Source organism: Chelonoidis abingdonii, chromosome 1, assembly GCF_003597395.2.
Source record: "Chelonoidis abingdonii isolate Lonesome George chromosome 1, CheloAbing_2.0, whole genome shotgun sequence".
In the NCBI taxonomy this organism is placed as follows: Eukaryota; Metazoa; Chordata; order Testudines; family Testudinidae; genus Chelonoidis; species Chelonoidis abingdonii.
In genome coordinates, this window is record NC_133769.1 from 16,544,588 (window position 1) to 16,571,596 (window position 27,009).

Below are 27,009 nucleotides of genomic sequence, written 5' to 3' on the forward strand. Positions count from 1 at the left end.
TATTGAGATGAGTACGCCATAATATCAGTTGCCATTATGGACAGGACATAGTTTACTTCAGAGGATTTGTTGCCTTTTTGTAGGCAGAGAGAGAGACTATTGTGCTGGGTTCTATGCACTGGGTGTTTAGGGGTCCTAGAAAGCACTTGTACAATCAGGGCTGCAAGCTGAGCTGAATTTGGACACGTCCACATGGTCCTGTCAAAAAACAGTTGTTTCTACATGAATGCACTAACCTGTTTTTAGGAAGAAACACAACAGCTAGCTATTACAGACAAATGATATCCCTGAACAATGTCCCTGTTTAGCGTAGATACACTCACTGTATCAAATGGTTTCAGAAACTTTTAAAAAGTTAGGCCTTCTCCTCAGTAGTGATGCAGATACACTAGTTGAGACTGAGTAAAATGGTTTCTTACACATTCAGTTTTGTAGCATAGCTAGGGCCTCATCATGCACAGTAAAGTGTGTATGTGTGGGGGGAAACCAGTTTCAAGTCCTTATAATATGAAAGCAATAATAGATAGAGCAGCTTTTTTTTCAAACCGTCTGGGAGTTTTGTAGTGATTGTAGTATGCAGTGTACTTACCAGCCAACCAGACTGTATGATTCTTATTGATATTACTCTGATGTAGTGACTAGTATGAAATGAAAGTAAATTGGGGGTGCCTTTGAGAATATTTTCCTCTGCATAAGGAAATCTAGTTGGATTTGAGACATTACAAAAAAGAGATTGGAATCAAGTTGTATAAAACTGCAAAACATTGTTTTCCTCCTCTCTAGGGAAACAGAAAATATTTCAAGCGCAGTGAGCTAGCCAAGAAAGAAGAGGCAGCGTACTTTGAAAGATGTGGGTACAAGGTATTGTAATTACTCCTTCATTGGTTTGTGTGTCACTTTGTCTATTTTTAATATCAGCATTCTAAATATTGTTGATGATAATTTTGTTCTTTGTTCAATTTGTCAATGTTATACATTAGCCTGTAAATGAGAAGCCACCTGGAGAGGTATGAGTTTCCTAAAACATTTTTAATGCAGGAAAAAAATGCATGATCTAAAGCTATTTAAGTTTGTGTTATGGTTTGGCTTTTTTTCTTGTGGAAAGCATGAAGCGGCTTGGGATCAAAGCTTGCCTTTTTCTTTTTAAATTGTGTTTTAGGCATGAATGCTGAATCCGATATAGCCACCTTCCCTTATTTAAAAAAAATAAAATAAACTAGTCTGCAGGCTAGCCTAAGGTCTTCCTGTTGAAATAGTCCAGAGAGGTCAGCAGAGACAACACTGAGTGGGTGCTTTGGAAAAACCCAGCCAACTTGTTTAGTATGCGAATTGGTTATTGTTTTTCTTGGCCCAAAAGATCCAGTGCTTGAAAAAGTGCAACACAGTACTTACCTTCTTTCAGGCAAAAATAATAGAAAGCAATCTTAAACTCCAGGTGCATTTTGAAACAAGTAAGTGATCTGGAAGGCATTGTTTATTTCCTCTTGAGCAGCATCAGTTAAGTAATTTGCTGGAATTGTCAGCATGGTGGTTTATTTTAGGGGTGTGCGTGTGTGTGTATGAATAGGTAGGGAGGTACTCACTTCACTCTAAATTTGGATGCTTTAATAGACTCTTATTTAATGTTTGCCAGTCAGAAATAAAAAGCCTTGTTTTTAGTAGACCTTTACCCAGTTGGTCAGTCAGTCCAACACCCTGCTCAGATACTGTATAATAAATAAATATAGAGATACACCTAGCTCGTAGAACTGGAAGGGACCCTGAAAGGTCATCAAGTCCATCCCCCTGCCTTCACTAGCAGGACCAAGTACTGATTTTTGCCCCAGATCCCTAAGTGGCCCCCTCAAGGACTGCACTCACAACCCTGGGTTTAGCAGGCCCATACTCAAACCACTGAGCTATCCCTCCTCCCATAATGTTTGGTCTTTAGACACATAAACATACAGTTTACTGATAAGAAAGAACCACTGTGATCACTATACATGCATCAGAAACTGTTCTGAGAATCTAGTTACTATACAATCATTTCAGCTTGGAAGAGAGTAATGCTTTGTACTAGTTGTGTGGAGAACCGTAAGTAAAAACTGTACTAGGGCTAGTGGTTCTACATAATTTCAGTCACTTGGGTCCATATATGTGAAAGGGGGGGATGCTTGTAGGTTTTTAGGTAACCTGTAAAGGTTTTATTAGTTACTTAAACTGCAGGCGTTTCCAGCACCCATGTATCATTTGAAGCCAGTCCTGCATGTTTCAGATTTGTTGTTTAAATGCAGGATGTGGCTAATAGGAGATACAAACAAAAGTTAAGTTACCCAGGACTGGAGCTGAAATATCTATTTTGCTACAAGAATCTTCTTGAATTAAAACATGACCTTTAGAGAGGTTTTAAATGAGCTTTCTACTTAACTTAGTGCTTTTCTAGAGCCTCCCAGATTTCTGCATTTGAATTATTTTAATTTATTACTGAGTAGAAAGTGGACTGATTTTTTTGAAGCGGGTGCTTTGCTTTGCTTATACTGCATTAGTAACGTAAGCATTTGACTCACTTGTAAAGAGAAAGCACTAAAGCAAAAATAATTGCAGCAAATTTATTGCTTGTAACTTTGAGTCCAGCTCACAGAATGGCTTAAATCTTCCCTCATGTGCAGCTAACTGTTTGTTATAAACAAAAAAATGAAACGATTGTAACCTAGAGATTGTAGAAATTCTTCTGACATTGAGGTGTATTTCTCTTTATGTGCTTCAACTAGTTCCTTTCTTATCTTTACTTATGGAAGTTTCTATTCCCCCCCTTGCAGTGATGAGTTTTATTTTCAGTAAGTGTACTGTCCCCCACCCGCCTTTTAGATGCTAGCCATTGGCTCGATCCTTCATTGTTTCCTGGGCCAGAACTCCCATTGATATCAGTGGGTGTTTTGGGTGAGTCAATAATGCAAGATTGGGCCCTGTATTTGCTAGTGTAGCACTAAATACAGATTTGTGCCCTGGTCGTGTAGGTCCAAATAGGTAGACCCTTATGGTCGTGCAGAGTCCTACTAATTTCTCATTACAGGACTGGGGTCTTGGCCAGCAACAATATAAAAGCTTCATTTCTAGTCTGTCTAGGACACCCATCATGTCATTGTTTTAGAGAAAACTAGAAACTGGAACTGGCTTAACATACAGTCAACATGTAGAGATGCCAACAGAATGTAATCTACTGTAGAATAAAATGGAAAATAAAAGTACCCTTTTAAAAGCTAAGAAAGCATCTAGAAAATTTCTAAACTGCTCACCCGCATCCTCTGATTTTTTTTCCCTTTGTTCCAGAAAATTACCAGCATCAATCTGCCCATCTTTTTTTCGTTTATTTTCAACAACTTGACATGTAACTTATAGCAGAGCTTTTAAAGGATGCTGCATTGACATGAGCGCTGTCTGTCTTTAAATATCTTTAATCATAAAAGTTTACAGCATTATGAAAACACCAAGTCATACAAGTAAGAAGTGGTTCCGCTTAATTCAAGAACCTCCTTTTCTGATGGAGAGGAACTGCTGATATGATGCTACAGCTATGATGAAGGCGTGGCGTGTTTTTATGTTTTTGCAATGAACTATGTTCATTTGACAAGTTCTTCTGAAAGAAGCATTTCCAAAAAACAAGAAGTCATTTTGCTGTTTGTATTCAAAATCCACTGTATCTTTGCATTGCCTTAAAGAGGGCTCCTTGCCCATCCCTTAAAAGTGCACTTAGGGAAACACTGATATTTAATATTTAACACTGAATAATAAGCTTAGGCATACTTCCATAGAAGTACGATTCTGTCTGTATCATTTTACTAGTATTGTGGGTAGGGCTAGAGGCCTGATCACAATCGGGACCCATTGTGCTATGCAATTGCATAGTAAGAATCACCCCCTGTTCTAGAGAGTTTACAGTCTATGTATACCTTTGAAATGATAGGTTTACTTCCCTGAATTTGTTATAATAGATATTGTTGTTATGTAGGTACAGCAGGAGGAGAAGGAGGAGAAACCAGTGACTTCATCAAATCCAGGGTTGGAGCTAGAACTGGCAGAAGAGAAGTTACCCATGACCCTTTCCAGACAGGAGGTAAAATCAAATATCACAACTAACCTGAGATTACAGCAAATGGATCTAAATTTCCCCATTAGAGTTACATTTCCTAATGATCTATAGCCATCTATTCCAGGTTGCATTGATCTTGATACAGAATAATAGTTTTTAGTTTAAATAATTGTAATCTCAGTGCTTACTGCAATGGTTCTATTTAGTTCTCATACAAGGGCCTTCTTTTGTGATTGTGGAAAACACTGATGAGAGAGAGCAGTAGCAGTTAAATGCACATGAACATTGTTTGGTTGAGAGCCTCTTTTTTTTCCCGCAAAATCACTGCATGAGTTCTTGCTTCTACTACCCTTCCATATGATCTTTTGAACTATCTGATGAATATGGGATTAGAGGATTGAAGGTGGCAGATTGAATTTTTTCAAGTTCTGTTTTTCCAGCAGCTTGTGTGTCTGTTACTTGTTAGTCCAAATCCCAATCAAGACATAAACTAGGTTTTAAAAAATCTTTATACATCCCCCCAAAAAGTTAAGCTAAAGTTACTGATATGCGCTTTCACCTTTTTAAGAGTAAAAGTCTTATAAGATCATTGTTAGTAAAACAAAACCCCTCCCCAAAAAAACAGTAGAAAGCTGAGAAATTCTGAATTAAGTTACATTTACAATAAACTTAAACATGTGGAAACATGGAAATTCACAGTTAAGATACCCAGAGCATCTTAGCTTTGCCTCCTTAGCATTGCCAGACATCTGTCTTCTCTTTCTGGAGTGAAGTATCAAAAATGTGCACCATAGGCTGTTGGTTTCATGTTTGGTTTCATACAATTAGTCTAGTATGGAACGTGATGTCCCATCACCATGCATCATAGCTCCACTCATAAGAACTGTAACTTCATCTGAGAGGAATTTGCGTGCAACATGCTAGCACTGTGTCCACTGATGTTTGACTAGCTGGCTGCCACATGGAACCACAGGGCCCGGTTTTGCAATGTGTACTGAAAGGTCAGTGCCTGTCCAAAAACAGGAGTCTGTGCAAAGAACCGTGTTACAGAATGAACATCTCAAACTCTTCCAGTTGCTGCTTTTCCAGACAGTCTGTTGCTATCCTAAAGTGGTGGCAGTGCCAATAGCATGTCCTATCAATCAGTGAGAGTGCTGCTTTGCCTGTGTTAAATGTAAGCGACCAATGAGTCTGTTGTTTGTTTGCACAAAAGGAAACCTAGACCAAGTTAGCAAATTTGCAGTGAAGGTGATGAGGGAGGCTGTGTGATTTAGCAGGTAGTCCATGGAACTGGGATTGTAGTCTTGACACTACCTGTCACTTGGTACGGGTAAATTAATTTCTCTGCCTCGGTATACCCTTCTTTAAAATGAAGATATGGAAGTACCACATCAGAATATTGAAACTTAGTATATTAATGTTTGTCAAGTGCTCTGAGATCCAAGGATGAAAGGCTTCATGTAAGTCAGTCCTGCAAACATATCATGACATCTTAACAGCCCAAGCACCAAATCTACTCACCCACACTCATGTTGATGAAAAAGTTTTTTTTTGCCCCAGTCAAATGGCTGAGTAGAATTTTGCAGAGTTTAAAGATACTAGGTAGAATTTTCTCAAGCACCAAAATGATTTAGTTGCACTGGTACCATGGAGAGCTAATGAGATTTGAGCTGTCAAGTCATTTAGGTGCTTTTAAAAATCCCACCCTTCAGTCAAAGGTTTATATTCATAGAGTCATAGATTCATAGACTCTAGGACTGGAAGGGACCTCGAGAGGTCGAGTCCAGTCCCCTGCCCTCATGGCAGGACCAAATACTGTCTAGACCATCCCTGATAGACATTTATCTGACCTACTCTTAAATATCTCCAGAGATGGAGATTCCACAACCTCCCTAGGCAATTTATTCCAGTGTTTAACTACCCTGACAGTTAGGAACTTTTTCCTAATGTCCAACCTAAATCTCCCTTGCTGCAGTTTAAGCCCATTGCTTCTTGTTCTATCATTAGAGGCTAAGGTGAACAAGTTTTCTCCCTCCTCCTGATGACACCCTTTTAGATACCTGAAAACTGCTATCATGTCCCCTCTCAGTCTTCTCTTTTCCAAACTAAATAAACCCAATTCTTTCAGCCTTCCTTCATAGGTCATGTTCTCAAGACCTTTAATCATTCTTGTTGCTCTTCTCTGGACCCTCTCCAATTTCTCCACATCTTTTTTGAAATGCGGTGCCCAGAACTGGACACAATACTCCAGTTGAGGCCTAACCAGCGCAGAGTAGAGCGGAAGAATGACTTCTCGTGTCTTGTTTACAACACACCTGTTAATGCATCCCAGAATCACGTTTGCTTTTTTTGCAACAGTATCACACTGTTGACTCATATTTAGCTTGTGGTCCACTATGACCCCTAGATCTCTTTCTGCCATACTCCTTCCTAGACAGTCTCTTCCCATTCTTTATGTGTGAAACTGATTGTTCCTTCCTAAGTGGAGCACTTTGCATTTGTCTTTATTGAACTTCATCCGGTTTACCTCAGACCATTTCTCCAATTTGTCCAGATCATTTTGAATTTTGACCCTGTCCTCCAAAGCAGTTGCAATCCCTCCCAGTTTGGTATCGTCCGCAAACTTAATAAGCGTACTTTCTATGCCAACATCTAAGTCGTTGATGAAGATATTGAACAGAGCCGGTCCCAAAACAGACCCCTGCGGAACCCCACTTGTTATACCTTTCCAGCAGGATTGGGAGCCATTAATAACTACTCTCTGAGTACGGTTATCCAGCCAGTTATGCACCCACCTTATAGTAGCCCCATCTAAATTGTATTTGCCTAGTTTATCGATAAGGATATCATGCGAGACCGTATCAAGTGCCTTACTAAAGTCTAGGTATACCACATCCACCGCTTCTCCCTTATCCACAAGGCTCATTATCCTATCAAAGAAAGCTATCAGATTGGTTTGACACGATTTGTTCTTTACAAATCCATGCTGGCTATTCCCTATCACCTTACCACCTTCCAAGTGTTTGCAGATGATTTCTTTAATTACTTTCTCCATTATCTTCCCTGGCACAGAAGTTAAACTAACTGATTTGTAGTTTCCTGGGTTGTTTTTATTTCCCTTTTTATAGATGGGCACTATATTTGCCCTTCTTTGAATTTTACTGACTTATTTTGAATTAATATTCTTGCATATTAATTCAAAATAAGTCAGTAAGAAACTCCAGGAGTCTGCTTGAGATTCTAAACAAAATTTAGATCAGTAATATTTGAATTGAAATGATCTTTAACTGCAGTGCTTTGGGAATTTTATATTTAAACCACAAAGTGGAACATTTTGCTGCTGCTGTTCAGAATGTAGCATTTCCCTTTCCTCCTGGCTTAGGTTGCTATTTTATGGTAAGTAAATGAAGTGATTTGGATATTCTTTTTATATTTATTTATTTTATTTATTTTTGCTATCTCTCCAATTTTGCATAAGGGAACACTTTGTTGACTCTTTGCAGGTGATTAGGAGATTGAGAGAGAGAGGTGAACCAATCAGATTGTTTGGAGAAACAGATTATGATGCATTTCAGCGTTTGAGGAAGATCGAAATTCTTGCACCTGAAGTTAACAAGGTAAGACCGGATAAGTAACAGTTGTATGTGTAACTAGTTTTCTCTGAGCCCTTACTACACCTGAGGATTTTCATAAGGATGAAAAATCATAGAGCAATGAAAATTACCTTCAGTTCCCACCTATAAAGTCTCCGGGAGGATATTTTGTATATGATGTACTTTTTCTTGCCCTATTAAAATGCTCAAACTGAGCATGCTAATTTGAAGAAAGTTTTCAGGGCTCTGAGTTGGAAAAGAGATCTCTAGAAGGCAGTGACATCAAAAGCTGTGCTGTTGGTTGCTTTCCAACTTGGGGGTGGGGAGGGTACAGTATAGTCTTTTGTTCTGAAACTTTGACCTGCTATAATATAGGCATCCCTGTTTGGAGAAGAGTGTTTTGAATAGCTTACTCTGAGCAGAGACAGATTATTAACAGGAGGAGTGCACTGTTTCTGGTATGCAGTTACATTTTTCCAAATTCCTTACTTCTAGATTTAAAAAATTAAAACTTTTTTCCAATGTAAAGTACAGTTCAGCTCTGAAAAGTGACTTAAGATAGCATCTTAGTTAACAGATATGTTCCTTGTGTGTTAGGGTTGATCTACACGTACAGCCGCATGCAAAGTACAGATAATGCACACCTAGCTAGCCCTAGTATAAATGTCCGTGTAGATAGTGAGGCATGTCTTAGACAGGTGGAGCAGAGTAGAGTGCCCTGTATGCCCAAACCTCCAGGGTGTATTCCCTGCGTGGGCTCTCTACACGCCCAACCAGTGCCTCCCACCTCTCCACTGCTATTTTTAGCAGTGTAATGTTCCCTGCCACAGTTTTTCCCTACTGCAGTGAAAGGCTGCAGCAGCAGGGAAAGGCTCTGGGATGGGGGAGGCAGCAGGAAAATCCAGCAGCACCCAGCTGCTGGAGCTTTCCCTGTTCTCTCCCCCCTGCCAGTGTCTTTCACTGCCATGTCTAGCTACACACCACAGTGACAAGTGTGGATGCAGTCTGCCTTTTACTCTGTAGCTACATGTGTAGTGCCTGTACTCTGTATGTCTCTGTAAGGGTAGACATAGCCTTAATCAGACATGATCTCTCAAAGGAGGAGCCTGTCTACCTGGGAGTGTGTCAGAGTACACTGCAGAACTTTTAGTGCATGATAGCAAGATGCACACATTGAGTTAGTGTGTGGCAGGCTTGTGCACTGTAGATTCACATCCCAGCTTGCAGCACACTGACTCACCATGTAGACAAGCCCTGAGTATTTCCCGGCGTACCTTGTTGGTATCTGCAATGCAACTAGAAAGAGTGAGCTTCATTCCGTTCTCTCTCATTCATCATCAGCATTGTTTACTTAGGTACTGTTGACCTGAATTTTATCGGCTAGTTAACCCACTGACCACATCCAACCAGATGATGTATAGGTTCTTGTCCATTTCAAACTACGGGGTTCAAGAACTCAGAGAGTTCTATATCAGGAGAGGACTCTCGGGGTGCTTAGCAAAAACACTTGCACTGAGGACAATACCAAATTGATAAAAACTTTATTGAGATTAACAAAAGAATAATAAATGCTATGAAACTTATGACTGCAAAACAGTAAAAGAATTCCAAAACTCCTGGTGGTAACATTCCTATTATAAGTACCTTGACTTAACTTACTCACGCACTTCTTTGAGGACCAGGTAATAGGAGGTGAAGGACCAGCCTTACTCCTGGCATGCCGATAACGCGATGGTGCTGGCTTCCCGAGTAGTTATACTGTGCTGCACGAGCTGAGCTGATAGCATGATAGAAGATACTCTTTGTTCTCCTATATTCTATAGACTAAAGAAGAAGCTGAAGACTAAAAGAAGCACTCAGAGTGCTAAATGAGAGCTCAAAGAAACGCTTCCTATGATATCCTTATAAGATATTTTATAGGATCCTGACGCTATGTACTTAAGGCCCAACCTACTATACCCAAATCTTATTTCTGTAACCTAAGAAATTTATGGGTACCCTTATCCTATGGGTTAGTGGATTATGACACTTACTCTCTATATATTAATAAGGATGATCTCACTCCCAAAACTGCCAGCCTAGGCTCTCTTGGTGACTTCCGAGTTGTGGTGTACCCTGCAGTTACCAATCAGTTGTAGATGCTGGATACACCTGTTCAGTGTTGTGTATATCCCTCCCTTTAGTTCCCAAAGTTCGGGGACCATTCCTATCTGTGTCAAAGGTTACCTTATGCCTACTTACTCTTAATTGATTATACTTTTAGCTATTTAGCGGATCTTACCAGGTACATGGCGGTAGGCTTCTTGCATTTCAGCAAAACTTATTCTATGTATAATGGTTAGGAAACACATATCATATGCCTCAACATATCCTAAATTCATAAGAATTAATACTGATGAAATATAAAAAAAAATGGATTAATTCAGAAAGAGAAACATATTATTTGATATGGCTGGCTGGATTAGAAGGGTATAATAGCTAGCGAAGTAATCCTATGGGCTACAGTACTTAGGTGTCACTGGTTTGAAAACCCTCTCAAGCCTGTCTAAGGTCTCCATCAGGCTGCTAAACAGGGGCCTGCCACAGTCAATCTGGAACCCAGTGGTTTTGTGCAGTACCTGTGCCTTTCTTTTCCTCGTTAAAGACTTGAAGCAGGATAAACAAGACAAAGGTTTGAAAGAAGTCTTGCCATTAATGGAAGCAGGACTGGGCTGTAAGGCAGTAAATAAAATTCATTCAGGAATTTTTTAACACGTTTCAAGCATGTGTAGTCGTTTAGCCCCATTTCAGTAGGGTTAAAAGTAGGGTTGACGATTAATCGCAGTTAACTCACCCGATTAACTCAATAAACTGAATCACGATTAATCGCACTGTTAAACATTGGAATACCGATTGAAATTTATTAAATATTTTTTGCTGTTTTTCTTCAAATATATTGATTTTAATTACAACATAGAATACTAAGTGTACAGTGTTCAGTTTATATATTTTGATTGCAAATATTTGCGCTGTAAAAATGATAAAAGAAATAGTATTTTTCAGTTCACCTCATACAAGTTCTGTAGTACAAACTCTAGCATGAAAATGAAACTTACAAATGTAGTGGGTTTTTTGGTTACATGACTGCACTCATAAGTAAAACAATGTAAAACTTTAGAACCTACAAGTCCACTCAGTCCTACTTCTTGTTCAGCCAATCGCTAAGACAAACAAGTTTGTTTGCTCTTAGGGGAGATAATGCTGCCCGCTTCTTAATTGCAGTGTCACCTGAAAGTGAGAAGAGGTGTTCGCATGGCACTGTTGTAGCCAGTGTCGCAAGATATTTACATGCCAGGTGCGCTAAAGATTCATATGCCTTTTCATGCTTCAGCCATCGTATCAGAGGACATGCTTCCATGCTGATGATGCTTGTTAAAAAAAGAATCCATTAATTAAATTTGTGATTGAATTCCTTGGGGGAGAATTGTATTTTCCCGGCTCTGTTCTACCCGCATTCTGCCATATGTTTCGTGTTATAGCAGTCTCGGATGATGACTAAGCACATGTTTGTTTAAGAACACTTTCACTGCAAAATTGACAAAATGCAAAGAAAATACCAATTTGAAATTTTCAGGCTAGCTACAGCACTTGACCCAAGATTTAAGAATGTGAAGTGCCTTCCAAAATCTGAGAGGGATGAGATGTGGAGCATACTTTCAGGAGTCTTAGAAGTGCAACAAAGATGCAGAAACTACAGAACCTAAACCACCAAAAAAGAAAATCAACCTTCTGTTGGTGACATCTAACTCAGATAATGAAAATGAACATGCATTGGTCTGGACTGCTTTGGATCATTATCGAGCAGAACCCATCATAAGCATGGACGCATGTCCTCTGGAATTGTGTTTGAAGCATCTAGGGACATATGAATCTTTAGCGCATCTGGCATATGAATATCTTGCGATGCCGGCCACAACAGTGCCACGTGAATGCCTGTTCTCACTTTCAGGTGACATTGTAAAAAAGAAGCCGGTAGCATTATCTCCCATAAGTGTAAATAAACTTGTTTGTCTGAGCGATTGGCTGAGCTGACATGTCTGTGGGGATCTGGTGTCATCAGCCGTTTGGCCATGAAGGGAACCCTTGCAGCTCTGCTGTCAAGACCCTGTTCGCTCACTCAACAACCAGGAGTGCGGGAGCCATCCCCAGGCAGAAGCTATTCAGCAGCAGTGTGACTTCTCCTGCAGCTGGGGGCTCATCCTTCTCCTTACAGTTCTAGCCAGGGATCTCTGCTCCACTGGCTCAGGACAGCCTCTGCTTCCCTTGTACCCTGGTGTCTTGGACTGCTCAGCCACATAGGGAGCCCCCTGCAGCCCTGCTCTCAGCACTGCCCTAACCTCAATCCCAGTCCTACCCCCACAACTGTAAAAGTAAAAATAGTTAGTAATAGAAAAAAATCTTAAAATAAAAAAGATAAAAATAACAAAAAAAATAAAAAATGAATTCTGCCAAGCCTATATTTGTCTCCACAGGATTAGGCCCTTAATGAACAAATGTGATAAGCTTCCTTTGATTATCAAAAATAAAACAAGATAGTGATTATCTGGTAACAATTTCTTCTCCCTTTCCTAGGGCTTGAGAAATGACCTGAAGGCAGCTTTGGATAAGATTGACCAGCAGTATCTGAATGAAATTGTAGGTGGTCAGGAACCAGGAGAAGAAGACACTCAGAATGATCTGAAAGTCCATGAAGAAAATACTACTATTGAAGAATTGGAGGTATGCAGTGAGGGAGTTTTAACTCTGTTTTTCAATACAGTTCTGTGTCATAGAGAAATTTAGGGGCTGGTTTTAAACATGGAGCTTCCCTAGAGCACCAGCATCAAAGGGTACCTTTGTGATAGATGGTCTCTTCCACCAAGGGTCACATTAATACTCAGGTTACTACCTGTCCCAAAGCGCCAGTCACTTACCCCAGTCAGGTGCACCTTGGATCTCACAAAAAAGACAATGCTTGTAGCCAATCCTGTAATAAACTATCTAAAGGTTTATTAAATAGGAAGAAGAAATGAGAGTTATCTACAAGATTAAAGCAGATAAACATATATACAGAAATGAGTTACAGGCTTAAATTTCAAACGATAATAGAAGCTTCTGTAATAAGCAAGCTGGGGATCCCTTGCTTATGCTTAGAAAAGCTTGCCTTTGAGTCCAAACGGCATAGAGATACCGTTCCTTCTTGATAGGGATTAGTTAGCTAGTTCCAGTTAGTTTCCTCACTGGAAACTCAGCTGACAGGAGGAATTTACTTGGTTGGCTCATCTTCACAGGCCGGGAAGGGCAAAACAACAAACATTTTTTGTCCTCTTGAATGTTTCCACGATAGTCTGGTGTTGATGGACCTTCCTACTTTTATTGGAGACCAGCACTTCACACAGGTGAATGAGTCTTTTCTGTCCCTTACACAGTCAGAGGCTTATAATACAAATGCTCAAATATTACCTTACAATATGGGATATAGATGTTATAAAGTGAGATTAGTGCAGGCAGCAACTCACAAACATTCAATAAAGTCTGTACATATATTTATAATCCTAATACCTATTTTAACAAATCTAGCACACGGGTGAGCCAGATCAGCTATGTATTTGTCCTTCAGTTGAGCGTAGCCATAACCTAAGGGCTAGTCTATAGTATGGGGAGGGGGGATCGAGCTAAGTTATGCAACTTCAGCTATGTGAATAACGTAACTGAAGTCAATGTACTTAGGTCTACTCACCGCTGTGTCTTCATTGCAATGTGTCGATGGGAGACACTCTCTCATCAATTCCCCTTGCACTTTTCATTGAGGTGGAGTACCGGAGTTGATGCTAGAGCGATCGGCAGTTGATTTGTCACATCTATACTAGACACCATAAATCAATCCTTGATGGATCGATTGCTACCTGTCGATCCAGCCGGTAGTGTAGACAAACCCCAAAACTTATATCCTTCCAGCTGGATATAACCACAAAACCACAATTTTAGGAAATTGATGAAAATTAAATTAGTGAAATAAAAAATGTATATACCTGGGACAGGGTCTTTTAAGAATTTCCATGATAGTGTTAATCACTGTGACATTTCAGCAGGATAGTAGTGTCTGAGAGCCTGAAAGGGATGTTGACTATTAAAATAAAAAACAAAATGAAAAACTGACCCTGTTAAGAGCAATGTAAAAATAAACAGAAGTTGCATAATATAAACAGCGGAATAACTGCAAGGTGATTGTAGAGTTTTTGGCAACGTTGAGCATCCACAATTTCCATTGAAATCCATTTAAGTGATGAGTGCTGAGCACCTTTGCAAATCAGGCCAATTATTAATAGTCAAGGGATTCTTTTACATTCACAATCATTATTTAGGTTTCTGAAATGTAAAACTGGTTCTTCGTCACTCGATGTCATCCATAGTTTCATGGATGTTGATGACATGTGCTGGGTTATTGTCACTCTGTTCCCAAAATGTTTTAGACTGATGTATTTCAAAACACTGGTGATTTATCTGACAACTTTCCTTTTTTGACAAATATGTATCACAGAAGGATGAGGAATTGCTTTGGCTTTTCCCCCCCCTCTTTCAGGCTTTGGGAGAATCCTTAGGACAAGGTGATGATCACAAAGACATGGACATCATAACCAAATTCCTGAAGGTAAAGAACTTTAACTTGGTTAAGTAGTTATATTTGAGCAGTAGCAAAGAGTCAGATGTGGCTGAATATACTCAGGATAGAAATGCCGGTTGTGGTTATTCTGCATGTCAGTTTTTATTTCCACACTTAGGGAGAGAGTATGTCTACACTACGGGATTATTCCGATTTTACAGAAACCAGTTTTTTAAAACAGATTGTATAAAGTTGAGTGTACACGACCACACTAAGCACATTAATTCGGCGGTGTGTGTCCATGTACCGAGGCTAGCGTCGATTTCCGGAGCATTGCACTGTGGGTAGCTATCCCATAGTTCCCGCAGTCTCCCCCGCCCATTGGAATTCTGAGTTGAGATCCGAATGCACCTCCTGCTTCCAATCAGAGATGAAGAACAATGAGGAGGCCCATGCAGGTTCTTGGACTTGTAAAAAAAAACACACAAAATATGGCAATATAGATGACATTATGGATGCAGACAGTTGCATGGCTTGGAAATTTGACCCTTTGCTCCCATTCCGCCTTGCACAGCTCATTTCTGCTCTACCGTTGCAGTTGCCAAAACATCCAAAAGAAGTGCCTAGATGGTGGGGCGGTTTGCCCACTGTGATACCTGCCCAGAGGTGCACTGCACTGTCATCCACAAAGGCCACTCCTGGGGAATTATGCTCAGTCACTTTATGCAAAGATCAAGTGTTTTGCACACACACGTGATAGCTCTGGCAGCTGTATGCAATGTGGACTTTGCATCAACCAAAGCTTGTGGTGTAGACATTAGCCTTAATCATTGGAGAAAGTAGCACATTACTGACTGAACTGCTACTAACTATGCTGTCAGCCCATGAAAAGCAAAACTTGAGTGTAGCAAAATCTTCCTGCATTTGTTCATTCAGTAGAATTAAACCATATTTGATGAGTCTAAAACTGAAGAGGGAAATAAAAGTGTGAAAGTATAGTATTAAGATTAGTTTTGTTTACCAAATTATATGCATTTTATATGGTGTTATCAATAGACATAGGCATTATTTTGAATAGAGTGAAGTGTAATAGGGTGAGCTTTCCTTTTTAAATGTTTAAATCTTGATAAAATCGAGTTACTCACATAAGGACATAGCAATCTGTTTTTATTGCAATTGCAGATGCCTAGTATTTTTCAGAAGATCTTGAGTTTGTGATTTGAGTTCTCAAAGCACAGAGAATGGTCTTATGAAACAGCAAAAAGTGTGGAAGTTGCGTGTTTGGAGACATTTGAATTAAAGGTGATCTTTATGAATTTTCAGAGACCATTTCATGCCTTTGGGTCTTTCAGAGAGAACCAAGCTGGCTGGCAAACCCTCACTGGACTCAGAAACGCGTTAGGGTAAAGGGCTTGTACTGAATCAAAATAAACCTAAAATGGGATTACTTTCATTATAGAATGCAAATTGGATATTTTTTCCATATGAGAAAGCTTTATTGTATTATTTCTTTCACATTACTTGTTATATCCGTTAAACCTTATCTAACTTTAATTATTATTCATCACTAAACTGCATATTTGCTAATTTGCTTTGTTTAATTAACAAATATGCACTAGGAAAGCAATAAATCACTGGCTTTATAGTTTACTAATTATTAGTGATTCTTTGCATTTGTTATAGCATGTCTATTATTAGATGGATTCGCCAACAGACTTTACAAACATTCATTTCAATTCAAGCGTTCACATGCTTAGGTCAAGGAAACCCACGGCACCAAAAAGATTAATTGCAATGGGCCTTGGTCCCAAGGTTACACTTGCAGATCAGTATCATGAAGGCCTACCATCTACTACCCCTTAATTTCTCTTGGACTGTGTTCTAGCCACCAAGCTCCATACTTCCACCCAGAGAGCTGAAAATAGGCTGGGGGTAGGACCAGAGGCCTAGTGTAGTGATTCCCGCATGGGAACCCATGGGATGGCCTCTTGAGGAAACCCACAACTGTGCTATGGGCCCCAATTCAGCGAAAGTATTTGGCACATACTAGTCTATCCCTATCAGGACAACAAGCCGAACTATTGCATCTAAACGAGTGTCTTAATTGCTCTGAATAGGTGGCTGACAGGGCCATTGTCTATGAAATATTATTGGAGACTGAATGGTACTGCATTGTGTGTTATAGTACCACTAGTCCTATAACGCATGGTAATAACAGTGTACCCCACCTACCCTTCTGGTCTCAGGGGTTCTCAACCTTTTACGTTCTGACCTCCTCCCTCCACCCAACTTTGCTTATATAAACTTCCACGGCCACCTGTGGCCTGCATATTAATAAAACCAGGGCTGCTTTTTAGGGGCGTGAAGAGCGCGCGAACCTGCTATGGGCCCCAGTTCCCCAGCCCTCCTGCCTCTACCCGAATCTAAGCTCTTTCAGGGCTGTCGGGCTTTAGCCCCACGGTGGCCACGCGGCCCTCTAGGGCAGCACTCGCGCTTTGGGCTTTTTGCTCTGGATCCCAGTGGCTCTAATACAGCCTCCGCTTGGTGGGCCCCCTTAAACTTGCTCACGTGGTCCCCCAGGGGGCCTCAAACCACTGGCTTCAGAACTGCCTGCTCTATCTGACATGAATGTTCTCTAATGTATTTCTGTTTACAGATTCATGTTGTTTCACTGGCCTTTTCAAAATAAAAGAAACTCAAGCTGCGGAAAAATCACCCTTTGCAGTTCAAAGTAAGACCGTAACTATACAATAATGTTACAGTTCTCGTAAAGGAGTAATGTATTGTCAAAAGCAAGGGAAATCAGTCTGTCCAGTTAGCTTGTTGAAGGGCGAGGCTGAAGCCTGTTACATTGACCAAATAAACCCTTTCTATAGCAGTGAAACTCTGTCTTCCACAACTCTATGAGACTTCTCCCTCCTCAATTGTCTCTCCTCCCTCTCTTTCTAGTTTCTTGTATTGTGGGCTATTTTTTGTCACTTATTTCATGTATGATGCCTCATTTTCTGGTTTCATTTGTTGAAGGTTAAAGGTTCTGAGTTCACTAGTTGTTGGTAAAGTAATATGAAAGATTGTTTGTTTTTAAATGGGGCTTGTGCTCACTACGTGTTTGGTAAAGATAATATGATAAAGATGTGTTTGTTTTTAAATGGGGCTTGTGCCTCATTTCTCTATTCTCATTCTTTGTAATGTATACGTCGCGCACCACACCACACACACACACTACGGACATTGCACACACACACACACGGGACATGCAGCACGCACAATAACCCCAAAACAAACTATAGTAAAAGAACATTATTTAAGATTGCAAAATCAGGCACTCAAAAACGTTTAGGAAATGCCAGTTTGAAAGTTATCTGTATAACCTTAATTTGGCCACCCTTGTGCAAATGCATTTACGGTACAGTATTTTTGCTATCTTCATTGATAAAGTGGTCCCATGCTTTATTTATTACTATTCAAATTGCTGTTCTTGAATCTAGATATTACTAAATTTCCTCATGGGCTTTTCTGTCTTGCTCATCAATAGAATCCTGAGAGGAGTAAACAAATGGTTAATTTTATTTTCACAACACCCCAGTGAAGTGGGGAGCATTTCCCATTTCACAGGTGGGAATGGAGGCACAGAAAGATCAAGATTCAAAGCATCCACTAATGGTCCTATTAAGATAACTACAACCTGATTTCAGTCTAACATTTACCATAGTACTTACATGTTCAAAACACAACTCCCACTGATTTCACTTGTAGCGTGATGTGCTCCACACTTTGCAAGATCTTCAGGCTGGGCACCCAGAAAAACACACAATTAGTGAACCCCTGCTGGAAAAGTTTGTTGTAACGTGACTCTGGGGCCTGATGTCATTCACCAGGCTATACCTTGTACCTCAATCTTCGGATCCTACTTCCCTGGTAAATCTTGGATTCCGCTTATATTCAGTCGATTAGAATTCTTCCTCCTCTGTGCTTCTGTGCCCAGCAGGAGTCACTGAGAGAAACCAAGGAGACAGTTCCCTAGTCTCTATTCATGCCCGCTGAGCACTGGCAGGCCAGCCATTACAGGAAGAGATATGGCGCTTCACCTCTGTAACCCTGGCTTGCAGTCTTCTTCTAGTCACTCTCGTGAGAGGGTCCATGTGACTCACAGAGAAGTTGAGCAGAGGATTTTGTACTCGCCTATTAAGTGGCCAGTATAGTCTAAGGCCGTTAGTCCTCTGACAGTTCCAGGTATTAAGGTGAGGGCAGTTGGAGTAGGTGTGAGTTTTGATGGCCCTATCTTCATCGTGGTGTTTTGTGTTCTGTCTGGAATCTGTTTAGTGATGCAAATTTCAAGGAATGCTGTATGCAGAGTGTAGGGGAACTGGAGGCACGTCAGAGCTCTCGTGCCATTGGCGGGGATAAGGGCTGGTCGAGGTGATGGCTGCACAGAACTCATAGTGGTAGGGAGAGGGAAGGGTGGCACACAGCTTCTGGCATGGGAAGAGATTTCAGAGAGTCCCAGAAATAGAGGCAGATGAGAGGGTGGCACCCTGCGTGAGAATAGACAGATGCAGGGAGCCCTTGGTGTGTCAATAAGTTTGACCTGCACGAACTATGAAGTGTGGTGCTCCTAGTCATGTATTCAACTTCACATATAATGTGTTTAACATTCTGTGGGCCTTAGCCTGAAGGGAGTGTTGGGTGCATGCCCATTCCAAATGAGCCTGAGGCTGTTGGCATCTTCCGCCTACATCTCTGCTTTCAATTTATAGCCCATCTTGCCTCCATCACTGATGTCCACCTCAGCATCTTCGTAGTTTCCCTCTGCCTCCTCTCTTCGTACCTTAGTACCTGCCACCTCTTATGGCATGTCTGGTTCCTTTCCTCTTTTCATTCAAGTCCTTCCTGAAACCCTGCTTTTTTCAGTTCTGATATTTATGCTGCACTTTTATGCAGACGTTTTACTGGTGTAGCCGCTAGGTGGCACCATGGCATAAATTTACTCCTTCTTTTTACAGTTTCTTCTGGGCGTCTGGGCAAAGGAGTTGAACGCCAGAGAGGATTACGTGAAACGCGGTGTGCAGGGGAAATTAAACAGTGCTACACAAAAGCAGACAGAATCCTATCTGAGACCTCTCTTCAGAAAACTGCGGAAAAGGGTGAGGGATCTTCAAAATGACAGGGCCCAGCAGGACTTCTCTGAACCTCTGCTTCCTAACTGCATAGTGCTCCTGATTAATAGTAAGAGTGAATCCACTTCCCCATCTGTACAATGGAGACAGAGACGCTAAGTGACTTGCTCAAGGTCATTCAGTGACACAGTTGGGAATAGAACCCCGGTCTCTGACTACCACTCCTGTTTAACCACTGAGTCCTAGTGCCTGCCTAAAATAAATGCCCATTGTCTTCCCAAATATCATAATGTGTATCTGTGATCCAATGGGTTCCTTATGTGGTCGAGAACCTGGGTTTTATTCACAACTCTGGCACAAGTCACATAGCCTCTGTGTGCCTCAGTTACCTCATTTGTACTAGTGGTTTTCAAACATTTTAGGCTGCATACCCCTTTCCAAATAATGTACTCTACCACATACCCCCATCTGAGACAGGATCACAATATACCTATGATTAGATAGCCAAGTGTTACTAAATGAAGTGCGTTGTCTGCCAATACAGGATTTTTCTTGCATGCCCCCTGACGAAAGCTCACATACCCCAGTTTGAAAACCTCTGAATTATTCTAGGGCTGGAAGGGACCTCGAGAGGTCATTGAGTCCAGTCCCCTGCCCTCATGGCAGGACCAAATACTGTCTGGACCATCCCTGATAGACATTTATTTAATCTACTCTTAAATATCTCCAGAGGTAGAGATTCCACAACCTCCCTAGGCAATTTATTCCAGTGTTTAACCACCTGGACAATTAGGAACTTTTTCGTAGTGTCCAACCTAAACCTTCCTTGCTGCAGTTTAAGCCCATTGCTTCTTGTTCTATCCTTAGAGGCTAAGATGAACAAGTTTTCTCCGTTCTCCTGATGACACCCTTTTAGATACCTGAAAACAGCTATCATGTCCCTTCTCAGTCTTCTCTTTTCCAAACTAAACAGATCCAATTCTTTCAGCCTTCCTTCATAGTTCATGTTCTCTAGACCTTTAATCATTCCTGTTGCTCTTCTCTGGACCTTCTCCAATTTCTCCACATCTTTCTTGAAATGCAGTGCCCAGAACTGGACATAATATTCCTGTTGAGGCCTAACCAGTGCAGAGTAGAGCGGAGGAATGACTTCTCATGTCTTCCTCACAACACACCTGTTAATGCATCCCAGAATCACGTTTGCTTTTTTTGAAACAACATCACACTACTGACTCATATTTAGCTTGTGGAGATATTTATCCTCTTTAAAGTGCTTGAGATTTGTGGCCGCAGAGCTCTGTGTAAGTGCAAAATACGATCACTTTCAAAAGCTATGTATTGCACAGAAGTAAAACTAATGTTTTTTCCTCTTTCAGACTCTCCCTGCAGACATCAAAGAATCAATAACAGATATTATTAAATTCATGCTGCAAAGGGAATACGTGAAGGTATGCTTGCTTATGAGCATCTAAAGTGTTCAAACCATGCAGTATTAGTTAGATGATATACTGTGAATGTTTCACATTTAGCTTCTCAAAGACATCTCGTTAGAGAGAACACATGTTCAAACAAAACTGACATCAGCCTCTGCTGGGTAGGCTCCAGGTAAAGAGATGTGGGGAATTCACTCATTGTATAGTTCCTGGAACTGAATGGCAAGTTTCCAGGTTCTGGTATGGTATTTAATTCTCAGGAAAAGAGAACAGCTTGGAAAGAGTCTTGGCTACATCTCCTGCTTTATGGTCAAACCTTGCTTGATTTACAGTCTGAGAGACTGTGTTGAAGTCAGTGCCGTTGCAAGTCCAGGCAGAATCTTGCTGTAAATGATTATATTAACTTGCAGAGGAAACTTGAATGGGAATTTCAACATTATCTCTCAATTAATACCACATTATGTGTCTGAGTGCTGTATGTAAAATATTGAACACACATAAGACCTTGTCCCTCCCTACGTTCTGTATTGGACATAGCCACATCAGTAGTCCTGTACAAGCTTAAAGAGGGGGTGATATTGAGGGTAAATTATTGAAAAGTTTTATGGACAAAATGTGCTTTGGCAGACAAGAACAATCGGAGTGTTCGAGTGTTCTGTAGCCACCTCCAGAAATGAAGCTGGAATGGCAATGGTATTTCTATACTAGCTTGTGTGGGTGGCAGGGGAAATGGAGCCCTGTAATTCCCCTCACTTTCCCAGCATTATGATTAGACTTGTGAGGATTTGGGGTAATCTGCCTAATAAACAAGCCTGATTTTGTGTCTCTGACTTTCTTAAAATTTGCTGGCCTAGGGCAAGTTTAATTCAAGTCACTTTAAGGCTAAAGTGTATTTTTCAGTTATGCTTTGTGTGTTCTAAAAGATCCCCTTCCAACTCATTGCTAAGGAAAGCAATAGGCCTGTGGTATATTATGCTGGTGAATCAGCTGTGCCTGTCTGTTTCACAGGTGGATGATTTTATACTCACTAAGTCGACTGAACTGGGCACTTTAAATACACACTTGGAAGCTTTTGTGAGGCTTGGAACTTTAAAAAACACATTGTCTCTTTCCTGATTTTCACACTGTTCCCCATCTCAGTTCGTAGCAAGAGTTGTCCTTTGTCACGTTCTGCTGTCTTGTATACTCTTTGGTTTGTACAGAATGGTGTACGCTATGCATGCTATGTATTTAATTACATCCAAATATGTTAAAAGAATGTTAAGGTAGCAAAATCAAGCACTTGAAAATGAGGAAATGCCAAAATAAAGGCAAATGGTTAACCTCTGCATCACATACCTCGCTGTGTCAAAGCAGGAACAGATTCCAGTTCTCCAGAATGGAGTTCAACTTCCTTAACCAGGAGGCCATTCTTTCTCTGCCTCATTTGTTGCACATCTTCCAACTTCCTCCTACAAACGACATCCTTCACTACACAGCCCTGACTCATGCTAGCCTGTGCACTAAATGAGGCAGGAGTCCTGCGGAAAATATAGTATGTGATCATGTAATTCTGGCATTTCCCAACTTTTGATTGTTACAGTTTCAAAATTAAGCATTTTTTGAACATTTTGTATACAATTTCCTAATTTAAAAAAAACCCCCCCCCCCCCCCCCAAATGTCATTGTGTGAAATCATATTGACCTCCCAGCATGAGCTGGATATAGATCTTTTGATCTACAGCGCAGACCTCTGTTACTTGACCTAATTGAGTAACTGGTAGCAATAGTAGGCTGCTATCCTCTGGACCAGTCACTAAAGCAGGGGATAAGACTCAAACTTTGCTAAGGGGTTTCACAGCAAGTTGCTGGCAGCAGAGGAATGTAGATTTCCAAGTTCTGCAGGCCAGTGGTGTATTGACTCTAGACCCTGTGCTTTTAGCCTGTCTGTCTATCTCTGCTTTTCTAAGTATTTATAAACTTTTTTTTCCTTCAGGCTAATGACGCCTACCTTCAGATGGCCATTGGAAATGCCCCTTGGCCTATTGGCGTCACTATGGTTGGCATCCATGCCCGAACTGGCCGAGAAAAGATTTTCTCTAAGCATGTGGCCCATGTTTTGAATGACGAGACTCAGAGGAAATATATTCAGGTAAGGGCTTAAGGAGTGTTGGACTGGATTCCAGAGGCTTCATGTTAAACGTTAGGAAGACCTTTGAATAGTGCAAATTTTATAAGCACAAATGATATGGCAAAAATAAAAGGTGGTAGGTACGGGCTGTTGCCTTTTGGCTCTGACCAAATGCACAATCAGTTTAATAACCAGGGCATCCTGGACCCGTAGGGGCTCTCCTGCTGTGTCTTAGGAATGGAGTCTAATAAGTCTTTTTCCATCACCTATCATGATTCTACATTATGGCTGAAATAACTGCAAGCACATGCCTCAGTCTCCTGGGCTCCATCATTTTCTAACCTGTAGCATTAACATCACATGTGTGGAGTTTGATACTGTTGTTGAATTGACTAAACAGTGAAACAAGTTCCTAACTTGGTCTTGTATTTCTGCAGCCAGACAAACATGGTGGTTCTCTTAGTGTAACTCTCCTTAAAGGGACATCAGCTCGAAATAGGTACAACATTCCAGGTTCATATATAGCCCCCTGAGAAATTATGTCCTGAACTTAAAGACTGATTCCTTGAAGAATGGGTGTGTGAGCTTTTCTCACTCCTGTTGATGTCTGGCAGGGTGTCTCAGCAGGTGGTTTCTGAGAGAATTACCCCTCTCCTGGTCCCATATACATGTTCGGCTGCTACGGCAGCTGTCCTGAAGTAAAGCTCTCCCACCTTCTCTATGGGACTTGCAGAAATAGTTCCATGGGGCAAGGAACTTCCCTGCTAGACAGTGACTTGTACCCTCTGGGCCCTTTTGAGCAGTCTTCCTGATGCAATACCAAGACTCCCATGGCTTCCAGCTCCTACTACGAACCATGATGCCATCTCTGCTGTCACGTTACCCTGGGGGGAAAGAAGAGTGTCTCTTTTATCTTGCTGATCATCTGAGGAAATGTCTTCCGCACGCTTCCCCTGTTTCGGATGTTCATAGGAGCCAGCGGTGGCCCTGTAACTAGGGGTTGTCACTTAAAGGAAAAGGAAGAGTCACTCAGGTGGCTTTTGGGGGCCCTGATTGGAGGGTGTGTTTGAAGCTCTGTAAAGGGGGTTTTCTGAAATACCTCAAGTTAAACGTCAGTGTCTTCATGCCATTCTCTCTGAAAATACCGTACTTGAGGGCCTTTAAACACTCAAATCAGAGGAGGGTCTCAGCCCTGGGGGATAAAAACTGATCTCTAATGGTGGCTTTAATATAAATTTTCTCTGCAGCCTTGGGAAGTCCCTCCATTTATGTCCCTCCTTCTCTAACATGGGGATAATCCTGACTCCAGAGGGCTATGTGATATCCTCTTGGAGTAGCCTTCTCAAGTTGCAGTGTATTGAGTGCCCTGCAGAAGTTTCTCTTTCCATTATCTCTAATACAGGGTAAATTCATCTTCCCAGGGGATCCGTGTGTACATCTACCAACTATGCAGATTTCTGTACAAATCCGTCCCAATCCTCCTACACTGTGGGAAGAATTTTCAGATCTATGCTGCTCCACCACATGCCTAACTGTACAGCCACATGCAGGGTCAGCTTTAAGCATGTGGGCGCTTTGTCTTAGCTGCAAACACAAAGGATATTCTTTAGTACATGCTGTTTGAATGTGGCTTATGCAATATCTTTGCTGCTCAGCCCAACAATATCAGGTGCACTTTGATTTGTTTGCTAGAAATCCAGGGTTACAGCATCCAAACCAAAGGGTGATCATTTAGGGCTTCTGATTTTTGGTTTTAACTGATAAACGCCAGTAAAACACCCCTGCTTTAAAATAAAATAAGTGGTGTTTATCCAATAAGCAATGGGAAAACACCAGGAATGGTTACTTGTCTCTAAGCCCTGGTCTATGTGGAGCAGTAATGTGTCCTCCCGGGGCATGGCTTTTAAAGCGCTTTAACGTATTGCGCGTTAATTGGACCATGCAGACCCTGCTGGTGCGCAGTATAGGTTCCCTAGTGCACTTTAACCTAGTGCTGTTCGAAGCTGTACTACTGTAAAGTGCAGCGGTTCTCAACTAGCAGTCCAGGGCCCCTTGGAGGCCCATAATCAGGTTTCAGGGGGCCACCAAGCATGACCAGTGTTAGACTCACTGGGGCCCAAGGTTGAAAGCCTGAAGCCTCCCCGCATGGGGCTGAAGCCCAGGGCTCTGAGCACCGCCACCCTGAAGCCTGAGCAATGTAGCTTGTGGCATGGGGCACCAGGCAGTTGCCCTGCTTGTTACCCCCTAATGCCGGCTCTGGCTTTTATATGCAGAAAATCAGTTACTGTGGCACCGGTGGGCCATGGAATTTGTATAGCATGATGGGAGCAGGGGGGCTCAGAAAGGAAAAAGGTTGAGAACCCCTGCACTAGGGAACATGACAAAGAGTTTCCTCATTACAGTATTTACTGCTGTAATGAGTAATGTATGTAATATACATTACAGTATCTAAAAAGAGAGCCCAGAAACATTTTTGGACATCTACATTAAACTCAAAAATTGCTAAAAAAAAAAACAAAACAAAAAAACACACACCCCAAAACCATGAAATTTCACTCCCTAATGAAATTAATGAACCCCGAAAATCAGAAATCCTTGTGATAATGGACAGCACTAGGCCATTTTCAGAAATCTCACTTACCACAGAAGGCCAAAGCTCCTGCAGTGCCAAGGCTAGACCTTCTGCCAAGTCATGTCTCCTGTCAGCTAGAGGTCACGTTCCAATCTAAAGTAGCAGAGGTTGCAGAATTCATGGCAGGCATGTGTCACTCCTGCCAGCTAGTGGTACCTTGCCATTGCTAGATTGCAGCCTGGCATGGCACAACCGACGCTGGGGTCACTTTACTCTTCACTCTGTGTGCTGTTCACTGTCCGATAGCTTAGGCAGTAGTAGTGTACCCAGGCTATTAGAGAGACAAGGTGGATGAGACAATATCTTTGATTGGACCAGCTTCTGTGGTGTGAGAGAGACAAGCTTTCGAGCTTACACAGAGCTCTTCTCCAGTCCTTTAATTTTAAACTTGAGTTTAGTATAAGAAGCAAAAAGTCTAACTGGTGAAACTAATCATCACAGTTAACTTGATCGTGCCAGTTTCCTCTCCTGGAGGAGGTAACCACTTTCCTAAGGTCTAAAGAGCTAGTGACAGTTAGCGATACATGTTGTCCCATGAATCTGTATGAACGATGGACTAAATTAATAAATTATGCCCCACTAGTCCCTCTGCTGTTTGGAGTATTCAGCAAATCCTTTCCCTGCAGTTATCCTGTCCAAGAGATGTGTCTCTCTTGGAAGAGGCCTAACACTTTGAAAACCCTGGTTACACTGGTGCGGGTCACTTCTGTGCCCTAAACTCAGAATTGACCGGGAAATGGTTAAGTTGGTTTGATTGCTGCTGGTTTATTACAGACCTCTCCTTGTTTTCTTGACTTTCTAGGGGTTGAAGAGGCTCATGACCATTTGCCAGAAACACTTCCCAACAGACCCATCCAAATGTGTGGAGTACAATGCCTTGTGAGTCCCTCGGCTGCCCACGGCGTAAATCCATTTCTGCTCTCCAAGACCCAGAGAAAGAGGAGAGAACAGCCCAGACTTTGCTTGAAATCGACCAGAAACTTGGATTGGGCCTGGAGCAATAGCAGAAAGCCAAGGGCTTTGTCTAGAGCTTGAGTTCTACAAACCACATCTATTTACATTTCTTTTAAGCACTGTGTACAGTACACTCAACAGATCCTGAATCCATTTGTTTTTTGTTTTTGGGGGGGGAAGGGGTGGGATGGGGTGGTCTTTATTTTAATTATTCTGGAAATCACAGGGGCCGAACATTATTTCTTTTCCCAGAGCTCAGAAGCTTAGGTCATGGTCATCTGTTGCTTTTATTGGACTCTTTCCAGTTGAGGTTGGCACGGGCAGATGATTAGAAGGAAACAGTTGAAACCGAATTCTAATTATTTCTGTAAATATGAACATTTCAGTGTCTGATCTTTCATGTGGTATTTATCAGAAAAAAGGCATATATTTCTCAGCTGAAAAGTACAGCCAAACTGGTAAAAGTTTTTGATCTTGAA

The 27,009-nt window shown here is 41.3% G+C and overlaps 1 protein-coding gene across 4 annotated transcripts; it reads left to right on the forward strand.

Moving 5' to 3' along the window:
• Nucleotides 1-755: 755 nt before the first annotated feature.
• Nucleotides 756-27,009, forward strand: PRPF18 (pre-mRNA processing factor 18). Of its 4 annotated transcripts, none has more exons than XM_032777129.2 (10): nt 785-861; nt 981-1,007; nt 3,989-4,093; nt 7,573-7,686; nt 12,274-12,420; nt 14,222-14,332; nt 19,288-19,428; nt 20,778-20,849; nt 22,810-22,965; nt 26,379-27,009. In XM_032777129.2, exons 3-10 carry the CDS (start codon nt 4,073-4,075, stop codon nt 26,457-26,459), a joined length of 843 nt encoding a protein of 280 aa, XP_032633020.2. In that variant the 5' UTR covers nt 785-861; nt 981-1,007; nt 3,989-4,072; the 3' UTR covers nt 26,460-27,009. The 4 variants fall into 4 exon arrangements, with proteins under 4 accessions (XP_074920384.1, XP_074920388.1, XP_032633020.2 ...); XM_075064294.1 differs by having other exon boundaries at nt 14,264-14,332; XM_075064283.1 differs by lacking the exon at nt 981-1,007 and having other exon boundaries at nt 756-861.